This window comes from Anarrhichthys ocellatus, unplaced genomic scaffold (assembly GCF_004355925.1).
Source record: "Anarrhichthys ocellatus isolate YVR2014 unplaced genomic scaffold, GSC_Weel_1.0 scaffold1117, whole genome shotgun sequence".
NCBI lineage: Eukaryota > Metazoa > Chordata > Actinopteri > Perciformes > Anarhichadidae > Anarrhichthys > Anarrhichthys ocellatus.
Window position 1 is genome coordinate 3,448 of NW_022281091.1, and position 10,391 is coordinate 13,838.

The window sequence follows — 10,391 nt, forward strand, 5'->3', positions numbered from 1 at the left end:
TTGAACTACACTGATGAAAAACCTTCTGGTTTATATGTATAACTGGCAGAGTTGGAAGCTAAACTGCATTATCTGAAGAAGCTAAAAGCAGTAGTAGCAGAAGTTGTTGTTGTAGTAGTAGTAGTAGTAGTAGTAGTAGTAGAATAAGTTGTAGTAGTAGTAGTAGTAGTAGCAGTAGCATAATTAGAAGTAATACTAGAAATATTAACAGGAGTAGAAGTAGTTGTCATATTATTAGTAAGAGCATTACGTATTTAAACAAAAAAGCCTTATTCTGAGCTTCATGTTAAGATACAGTTAATCCATGGGGCTTTTATTTTGAAAGGGAGGGAGTGGGTGGGGGAGAGGAGACAGAATCATAATGTTTGACACACAGAGAGGTTTGCGCTTTGAGAAAGGCAATGGACACAAAACGGAGGACTTTCCTTTTCTTATTAATGCTTATTTTGTTCTGCATAATTATTGCGAAGTTCACGATCAAACTGTAAACGAACAAAAGCATAAATGCTCTCCAGTACGACAGGGACTTCCAGTCACCCAGAAGAGTGTAAGAACAGACAACGAAACCGAGAGGAAACGAGTGAGACGTAAGCCACATTTATTGACCCATAATCTAGTAAACTTCGATTTGTAAGTGTTCATTTTAAAGTTAATTTTATGAGTGTGTGTGAGTGTGTGTGTAAGAGAGAAAGTAAGACCTGCAGCCTTGTAACTAACTTTGTCCATTTCAGTTTATAGAGGAACATTATAGAGGAAGATCTTAAGTGAACGGTGTGAACAGTGTGATGAGAGGGCATGTGAGCCCTTGTTACTGTAGTTCATCTCCTTGGAGCAGAGGCTGCATTTAGCATACCCTGCCTTATCAATGTATTTAAAACACTGCGACAGCAGGAAGCTGTACTCACGTCTGTTTAGACCTCCACCTTTATCCAGGCCCAGCTCCACCTTTATCCAGGCCCACCTCCACCTTTATCCAGGCCCAGCTCCACCTTTATCCAGGCCCACCTCCACTCACATCTCAGCCCTGCGTCAAGCATGCGCTACAGACATCCTCTTCTTGAAGCTCTTTGACCTCATCATCTCATTCGTATCTGGGCCTCATGTTTCAAGTTATTATCACCACGAAATCGCCTCATTCTACTTTGAGTTAAAAAAATAACAACCTGCAACCAGAACACGGGGGGGCTGCATGTTTCATCATGTTACATTTGTTTTCCTCCTAAATCGCGATACTGACGAACGTTAAGAGTCCACAAAGTTCCGCATGCAGTGGACGTTAACTTAACCCAGCAAGTCTGAACGGTAACGGAACATAACGGAACTTAAACTTTAACGGAGGGAAATGAAGACACGTCAAAGATGTTTTTTTGCGAAGATCATGACATCACCTTTTCTCCTCGTCTCACTCCAATCTGAGAAACGCTGGCTGGCCAGTTGACCCCCCCCCCCCGCAAAAAAAACCTCTACAGATCTACACGATTCACGTGGATGATATATTTTGATTCAAAACGGCAAAATTTCGCCGAAAAGCGACAAATTTGCAGGTATGTAAGTATCAAGCCAGACCTTTTCTTATTAGAGTATGTCTGACTACTGTGTGGACGTAGATTGCTTTCATTTTAAAACCTGTTTTAAATGGAAGCATAGCAGTGTGGATGCAGCTTCAGTCTCTCCTGAAATGCAAATTTGCAACACTCATTATAAACACCTAATAGCTGTTTATTAAGTTATAATTGATAAGTTCAACAGTATCAGATTATGCAACTAGTAGAAGCTCCTGCTGTACATGAATACAGGTTGCTCTATATACTGTCCTCTGGTCTATAGCAACACCTGAAGGCCAGAGACGAAACTGCAGACTGAGATGAACTCACCTGTACCACCAGATCGCCTAGGAAACAGCAACAGGAAGGAAACTTGAGGTGAATTGTCAGTTTTTAAAACATTTATTTGCATTTTTTTGTTGAAATCTTCAGTACAGTCTGCCGTCTGACAGGAATGCATCACAGAAGAATACATTGGCTCAAAACAGTCACATGAATATTGTCATCATCATCATCATCATCATGGGTATCAATGTCGTTACTGAACACTGTAAAATAAACAAACGCTTGAATCCAGAAATCCCCACATGCCCCCCCCCCCCCGGCACCGTCCCTCCTTGGACATCCAGTGAGTCCCAAAACTCAAAACCATCCCTTCAGAGAGACGAGCATAAGAAAGATGAAGAGTATTAAAAAGGCAAAAACATTAATGACCCGCACCCCCTGTCTTCCACTGAAAGGCCCCACCCCCCATCCGGAGTGACGTCATCATGACATTCAGATTACATTTTGAACAGAAATGGTCCAGAAGAGATAAAAACAAACATCAGCAGTCATTCAGTGAGTCACTGAATCTAGCCAATCAGGGGAGAGGTTCTCAAGTGTTTCCTGTGACCAGATTGGCTGAGAGATGTGAGCGTTAAATGGGATTTTTACAGTGTAGCTGAGGAGTGAACAGAAATATACAGATATCTGCAGTATATACAAACAGATTGTCTGTCTCCATCTGATCCACTTCTGACTATTAAAAAATATTTGAGTCACAGTTTTTACTCTGGAGATCGATGTCATGTGTTTGCATTCTGTTTACTTCCTGTTTATTTCATCCTTGATCTCCAGACATTCTGTACTGAAAGCTCACCTGTCTGAGGTCTGAGGTTCTCAAAACAGATCCAACAAATGGGTTTTCCAGACCGGACCTGACTGGTGCTAAAAGATTTAATGATTAAACCAGATCTAAATCAACATTTAGAATGTGGAGCTGTGTGATTGGATGTCTCTTAGTGAAATGCACCTTGGGAGCAGTAGTTTAACTTTACTCTCTTCTCTTTGGTTTGTACTGTGTATATCTTGGATGATTTACATTAAACACCTTCCACAGTACTGTCTCCTCACTGGAGGGCTTTTATTGTGAATCAGTTAGAAGTATTCAATTTCAATTGAATTATTGTAATTAAGTATTGAGTTTGGCAGTTAAACAAAATAATAGAGCAACAAAGTCAAGTCAAATGAGTGAATGAAACTTGACTTTTCTGTTATAAATTGTGAGAATCTGTGTGCAGCTCATCGTACATGATTGCTTTGATCAATATTCATTAGAAACTTATAATCAATAATCGTTAAAGGTATTTTTCATTATAAGACACTGATAAAACATCGTTAGTTTTTTTTTTTTATAGCCAACGAATTATTAAACCAAATTTAAAAAACAACCAGTTTCTAAAAGACATTCAAGACTTGCAGGTTCACTTCCTGTTCAACTGCTCGACTCTTATTGGAGGAGAACAAGTTACCTGATAGCCACCTGTCACACCTGTGTTCCAGGCCTCTGCTCTCTGCAGTAGAAAGCACATCTGGACCAAGGAGAGATTTTCAAACTGTTTAAAGGATGAGAGTAAATGTCCAGGTATGACAGGTAACTGCTCCTCTTCCAGTCTTTCCTCAGGTGAATCAGACTCTCCAGGTGTTTCAAACTGTGACACCGCGTTTGATTAAACTGAAGGAAAGTGGATTTTAACAGCTGACTGATAAGAAAAAAACATGTGACACTGGTTTGAGTCCCAACGCACACAAACACACACACACACACACACACACACACTTTTGTACTTGTATACTTCTGGGGACCCTCATTGACAACGCATGGCCTCGCCTTAAAGCAACCATTAAACCTGGACCACTGAGAACTCTTGATTCTATTTTTTCACATTAAGTAAAACTTCAGCAGACGTTTAATGGAGACCTCAAACGTTTAATGGAGACATCAAACGTTTGACGGAGACATCAAACGTTTGACGGAGAAATCAGACGTTTGACGGAGACATCAGACGTTTGACGGAGACATCAGACGTTTGACGGAGAAATCAGACGTTTGACGGAGAAATCAGACGTTTGACGGAGAAATCAGACGTTTGACGGAGACATCAAACGTTTGACGGAGACATCAAACGTTTGACGGAGACATCAAACGTTTGACGGAGACATCAAACGTTTGACGGAGACATCAGACGTTTGACGGAGACATCAAACATTTAATGGAGACATCAAACGTTTAATGGAGACATCAGACGTTTGATGGAGAAATTAAACGTTTAATGGAGACATCAGACGTTTGATGGAGACATCAGACGTTTAATGGAGAAATTAAACGTTTAATGGAGACATCAGACGTTTGATGGAGACATTGAACGTTTGATGGAGACATCGAACGTTTGATGGAGACATCAGACGTTTAATGGAGAGATCAGACGTTTGATGGAGAAATTAAACGTTTGATGGAGAAATTAAACGTTTGATGGAGAAATTAAACGTTTGATGGAGAAATTAAACGTTTGATGGAGAAATTAAACGTTTAATGTTGTTAAATGGAGACATTAAACAACATTAAATGTCTGCTGAATGATCTCTGATCAGCAGAAAATTAAGAACATGATGATTCTCAAGTTCTAAAGCATTTATTCTGGATGGACATCACAGATGTCCTCCGGAAGTGTAAGTCACATTGAATGATATCAATACTTGTTTCATGTGTATCCTCTGTGATTTGACTGAGTTATGTATCATATTGTATTAACTCTTACTAAACCATCACTAGCTACATGCCTAACCCACATAAACTGAATGTAAACCTGATTCCAACCTTAAGACTAAGTCTGAACCCTGAAATTTAAAGGTCCAACACAACTTGAGGAACAAACAAAACGTCTTTGTAAAAATGTCCTCACAAGGTGTGAAACTCAGCCTGTACCTCAAAAAGGCAGCATGTCTGACTATGAGGGGGGGGTGAGGGGGGGCAGCCCTTCGTCACTGGGCGTGTCATCACTGGGCGTGTCATCACTGGGCGTGTCATCACTCGGCTCCAGGCTGTCCTTCAGACTCACCGTGCTGTCTGAGGGGGGCGGGGTTAACTCAGAGGTAGGCGGGGCTAGCTTTGTAGGAGGTGGGGTGTCTGGGCAGGGTTCTTGGGTTCCATTGGCCGTCGGAGGAATGACGGGGTCCCGTGTGGGCGTGGCTGCTACGGGAGGAGGCAGGGCGAAGATGGGGTCCACCCGGTGGGGGGCAGAGTTAGATAAGAGGCCGTCGGTGAGAGAGAGCGAAGACTTCTCCACCAAACGCCACTGCATGATGCTGGTGTCCTTACCCCCAGTGGAGATCAGGTGACTGTCGTTATACAGGAAGCTGACGTTGGTCACATGACTGCTGTGTGCGCTGTACTTGTGGCTTGGAGCCTGTGGATAGACACATTATTGATCTATGGGATGAACTGAGGCTCCTTAAATGTTCTTTGGAACAGTTCACCACACTTCTGTATTTTGGTTTAGAGTAATTAAATACTGAAACCAGTACAACTGGAGCCCAGTACAACTGAGAACCAGTATACTTAAATTATTCTCAGATAATCTTGTTTGTGTTTGAAGGAACGTCAAAGGCTTCCGTCTTACTGGACTCTGATCGTAAGAATTAATAAATTAAATGAAGTTTGATAGAAAAGTGTGTGTGTGTGTCTCACCTTAGGGGTGGAGCATGGGTAGGCAAACAGGTGAACTTTACAGAAGTCGTCGGCCAGAGCGATCACCTTCCTGTTGTGAGATCTGATCAGAGCGTTGATGTCGGTGCCATCTGAACCCTCGGGCCACACACCTAACAAACACACACACGTTAATACACACACATTAACGTGTTTATTACTACACACACAATAACGTGTGTACTACACATACGTTAATGTGCGTATTACTACACACACATAAATACTGAAACAGGAAGAAAATAACTTCACAAAGTTTGAATAAGTATTTTTGATAAAAAGGGAAAGTCACATGTTTGGATTCATTGCTCTTGTTTCTAATTATTTATTTATCGGCAGAGTTTTAAAAGGTGAAATACAGAGTACTATTACTACTAAGTGTAGCAGTGTATTAGGTGTACAGATGTACTAAGTGTATTAGGTGTATTGAGTGTAGTAGATGTGCTAAGTGTAATAGGTGTACTCAGTGTAGTAGGTATACTAAGTGTAATAGGTGTACTAAGTGTAGTAGGTATACTAAGTGTAGTAGGTGTACTAAGTGTAGTAGGTGCACAGGTGTACTAAGTGTAGTAGGTATACTAAGTGTAGTAGGTGTACTAAGTGTAGTAGGTGCACAGGTGTACTAAGTGTAGTAGGTGCACTAAGTGTAGTAGGTGCACCAAGTGTAGTAGGTGCACCAAGTGTAGTAAGTGTACTAAGTGTAGTAGTTGTACTAAGTGTAGTATGTGCACAGGTGTACTAAGTGTAGTAGGTGTACTAAGTGTAGTAGGTGTACTAAGTGTAGTAGGTGCACAGGTGTACTAATTGTAGTAGGTGTACTAAGTGTAGTAGGTGTACTAAGTGTAGTAGGTGCACAGGTGTACTAAGTGTAGTAGATGTACTAAGTGTAGTAGGTGTACTAAGTGTAGTAGGTGCACAGGTGTACTGTGTAGTAGATGTACTAAGTGTAGTAGGTGTACTAAGTGTAGTAGGTGTACTAAGTGTAGTAGGTGCACAGGTGTATAGGTGTTCTAAGTGTACTGGGTGTGCTGCAGGTGTACTAACCGAACACGTGGTATCCCAGTACGCAGGTGTAGGTCGCCCAGTCGATGTCTTTACACTCAGAACGATTTCTGATCAGTTTGCAACCGTTTGGAACGTCCCCTGAAAACAAACAACTGTGACTACACAACATTTCTACAACTACACAGTACTACAGTAATAAGGTAAATGGACTGTACTTGTGTTTTCTCTTTTCTAGTCTTCTGACCACTCAAAGCTCTTTAACATGACATCATTCACCTATTCACACCCTGATGGGAGGAGCTACCTTGGATGTTTTGTCCAAGGACACATCGACATGGACCAGCAGAGCCGGGGATTGAACCGCCGATCCTCTGATTGAAGGATGACCCTGCTCTCCCACTGACCCAACGTCGCCTAATAAGGTATCACAGTACTCACAATAGAGGATCTCATAGTCTCCAGAGTTGGACATGATGAAGTTGTTGTCAGGTGACCAGTCCAGGTGTGTGATGTAGCTGGAATGTCCCTGTGGAAACATTCAGGTAACTCATGAACACACCTGAACACACACTGAATCTCTGTCTCAGCACCAGTGAATTCTGGTATCTGTAGTTCTCTATTAGATAAGATAATCTCACCTGTGTGAACTTTATTCTCTAAATCACCTGTCTGAATGTTAAGAGCACTAGACCCAACCCTCCTGGTGAAGGTTGTGGGCCGTGTGAAGAGGAGTAAATCCTCCATCTTTACTCAGCTACCGCATCACGCTGACTGGACAAAACCTAAAGGCCCAAGGAGATCACGGGTACTACAATGGTGTCCATCAATCTTTGTTCACCAGATTTTCTTCTTCAGGCTCTGTGAAAGTTCTCAAAACCGGGATGGTTGGTGTCCTTTAAGTCTTCGACCTAACTAAATGGACCAATCGCAGCCGTCTACTTCAGTCAAGAGGAACAGCTTGTTATAATGGAGTTATACAGTACGAACAGCGCAAGTAACGGCAACATCCTAACAGAACTAACAGAGCTAAAAGTGCTAACAGAGTTAACAGAGCTAACAGTGCTAACAGAGTTAACAGAGCTAACAGTGCTAACAGAGTTAACAGAGCTAACAGTGCTAACAGAGTTATCAGAGCTAACAGAGTTATCAGAGTTAACAGTGCTAACAGAGTTAACAGAGCTAAACGTGCTAACAGTGCTAACAGAGTTAAACGTGCTAACAGTGTTAACAGAGCTAACAGTGCTAACAGAGCTAACAGCCACTGAGTCAAGCATGTCGCCTTCTGCTGCTGGATATAAAACATGAAATGAGCAAGAAATGAAAACAAAGAAAAACAACTGGCACTCTTACCGTGCACTTCCCGTAGCGGCTGTACTTGCGTCCTTTCTCTGAGACGGTGTAGAGGTAAATAAAGTTATCATGAGATCCAACAGCCAACAGACTGCCATCTACAGACACAAAGAGAGGAGCATTCTGGGTCATGTAGTTCAGTCCTCTTATAATGTTGTCATGGAAACAGTCTAGCTGGTTTGTAAACAGGATGATTTCGTAGGACTTCACCCACCGACAGAGAAACGCATCAATGACAGCTGCTCATTCCCGTCAGTGTGGATCGCAACTAGGTCGGTGGTCTGTGCATCCAGAACGTACCACCTGAGACAGAAAGACCAGTTAGACAATTGAGAGGCAGAGAGACCAGTTACACCAGTTAGACCAGGGGTGTCAAACATACGGCCCCCACGTCATTTTATGTGGCCCGCGAATTCGTCAGATTTAAAAAAATAAAATAAAATAAAAATTAATAATAATTTAAAGTTAGACTTGATAATAAAAATATCCCCATAGTCGAAATTATGAGATAGAAAGTCGACGTTATGAGATAGAAAGTCAAAATGATGAGATAGAAAGTCAAAATGATGAGATACTTAAACACACAGTCACAGAAGCAGCTCTTTGGCTGGTTACTGTACACTTGAAATGGAAATGTATTGTGAATACATTGAAGACTACTTTAAACGTGGCTTTAAAACACATGAAATACTTCACGTGGGATTGTGCAAACGCACCCTTGAAAGGATTTTAAGCTTTGACCAAAGTTATTGTAATAACTTGTGTTTGATATTTGTCTTTGCTATTTTCTTTAATAGTTTGATCTTTGATAGAGTAATGTGGGTTTCTTCACCCTAAATTAAAAGGATTTAAGTTATAACAGAAATGTGCTGGAATATATTTTTACATTTATATAACTGCATGTACAATATTTTTACACTTGAATAAACAATAATCAAATGCAGAGACAGTTATTTACCAATATGTTAGGAGAAGTTACATTTACACAGTCTTACAGTTACAACCGGCCCTTTGAGGGAAACCGTGATGCTGATGTGGCCCAGAGTGAAGATGAGTTTGACACCCCTGAGTTAGACCATCATCAGGCAGAGAGACCAGTTAGACCATCATCAGGCAGAGAGACCAGTTAGACCATCATCAGACAGAGAGACCAGTTAGACCATCATCAGACAGAGAGACCAGTTAGACCATCATCAGACAGAGAGACCAGTTAGACCATCATCAGACAGAGAGACCAGTTAGACCAGGGCTGGGCAATTCTTTTTTCCTGATTATTCCACCTCTTTATAAAAAGCAGTACATTGTATGGTTTTGATAAGCTGTGAGTGGTAAGAGTAAATATTATGATCAGTGGTGGAATGCAACTAAGTATATTTGCTTAAGTATTGTACTTATGTACAAATTCAACATACTTTCACATTCACATACTTTACTTGAGTATTTCTATTTTATTCACCTTTGTACTTCCACTCCACTACGTCTCACAGGGAGGTGTACTTTTTACTCCACTACATTTGTCTGGCAGCTTTAGTTATATATAATTTTTCAAACCTTTCCTAACTACCCAAACTGAACAGACTATAAAGAATTTAAAATGAGCTCGACCTGAAACATTCCTGCAGCAGGAATAATGATCCAAACAAATATACATTTGTAATATCCATATATAATAGTAAAACACAGAGGAATCATGTTTCTGATAAATTAGTACTTTTATTACTATTGTTTGTAGTCCAATGACCTCATTTTCTGCATTTCAGTTCAGTGAACAAGTGTTCTGAAGTCAGGTTGAATGTGTGAGGTGATATGTGAAGGACAGCTGACAGGTGATCGTCAGTGAGAGAGGATCTGGATCTGTTCAACTTCATCACAGAGAATGTTTGTTCACATATGTAGGTAGATCCAAAGAGAACCAACATCTTCTGCTCATGTTGATTTTGCAGGTTAGCTAGCAAAGCCTCAGATGTCCGTGTCCGCTCTGCATCGCCAACACATCCCAGGTTGCCAAAATGACCTGGCCCAGCTCCGGCGTAAGCTCGGCATGCCGGAAGAAACACGTCGGGCAGAGTCCGGTTGCCGACTCCGCTGAGACTTGGGATGAATTATGCGCCAGAATCAGGCCAAATACAACGGACTGATTCCGGCTGCCGACACTGCTATTATTGGGATTGCAGTGACGCTGCTGCTCGCACACATCCACGAACGTACGTAAATTGAGATAAAAAACAGCAGCAGCCGCCTTCAAAATAAAAGCAATGCAGCTGTATTCCGTGCATGATGTACAAATATTTACGTTTTATTCCTAATTTCCCATTGACGTCCCGCCGTACAATGCCCAGGTCTGAGTTAGACCATCATGAGACAGAGAGACCAGTTAGATGATGATGGTCTAACTGGTCTGATAATATACTGTATATATGTTATGATATATATATATATTATAACATATACAGTACATTATGATA

At 41.2% G+C, this 10,391-nt stretch overlaps 1 protein-coding gene and 1 long non-coding RNA gene across 3 annotated transcripts; one reads left to right on the top strand and one right to left on the bottom strand.

Moving 5' to 3' along the window:
- The first annotated feature begins 378 nt into the window (after nt 1-378).
- Nucleotides 379-10,176, top strand: LOC116377314 (uncharacterized). Of its 2 annotated transcripts, XR_004212196.1 has the most exons (4): nt 379-587; nt 1,828-1,922; nt 6,812-6,998; nt 9,870-10,176. It is a non-coding gene; the product is annotated as an uncharacterized LOC116377314 (long non-coding RNA). The 2 variants fall into 2 exon arrangements; XR_004212197.1 differs by lacking the exon at nt 379-587 and having other exon boundaries at nt 1,471-1,922.
- LOC116377313 (echinoderm microtubule-associated protein-like 4) lies at nt 1,928-8,319 on the bottom strand. Its single transcript, XM_031838927.1, has 6 exons — nt 8,141-8,319; nt 7,927-8,024; nt 7,015-7,102; nt 6,616-6,714; nt 5,554-5,684; nt 1,928-5,272 (listed from the first exon to the last, which is right to left on the bottom strand). Exons 1-6 carry the CDS (start codon nt 8,304-8,306, stop codon nt 4,814-4,816), a joined length of 1,041 nt encoding a protein of 346 aa, XP_031694787.1. The 5' UTR covers nt 8,307-8,319; the 3' UTR covers nt 1,928-4,813.
- Nucleotides 10,177-10,391: the final 215 nt, after the last annotated feature.

Bases quoted from the DNA above. Each gene is read 5' to 3' on its own strand.
- LOC116377313 (XM_031838927.1), bottom strand. From the start codon at position 8,306: ATGTTTGACACCCCTGGTCTAACTGGTGTAACTGGTCTCTCTGCCTCT. The intron at 8,025-8,140 runs GTGGGTGAAGTC...TTGTGTCTGTAG, and splicing joins ATTGATGCGTTTCTCTGTCG to ATGGCAGTCTGTTGGCTGTT. The intron at 5,273-5,553 runs GTGAGACACACA...GTCTATCCACAG, and splicing joins ACCCATGCTCCACCCCTAAG to GCTCCAAGCCACAAGTACAG.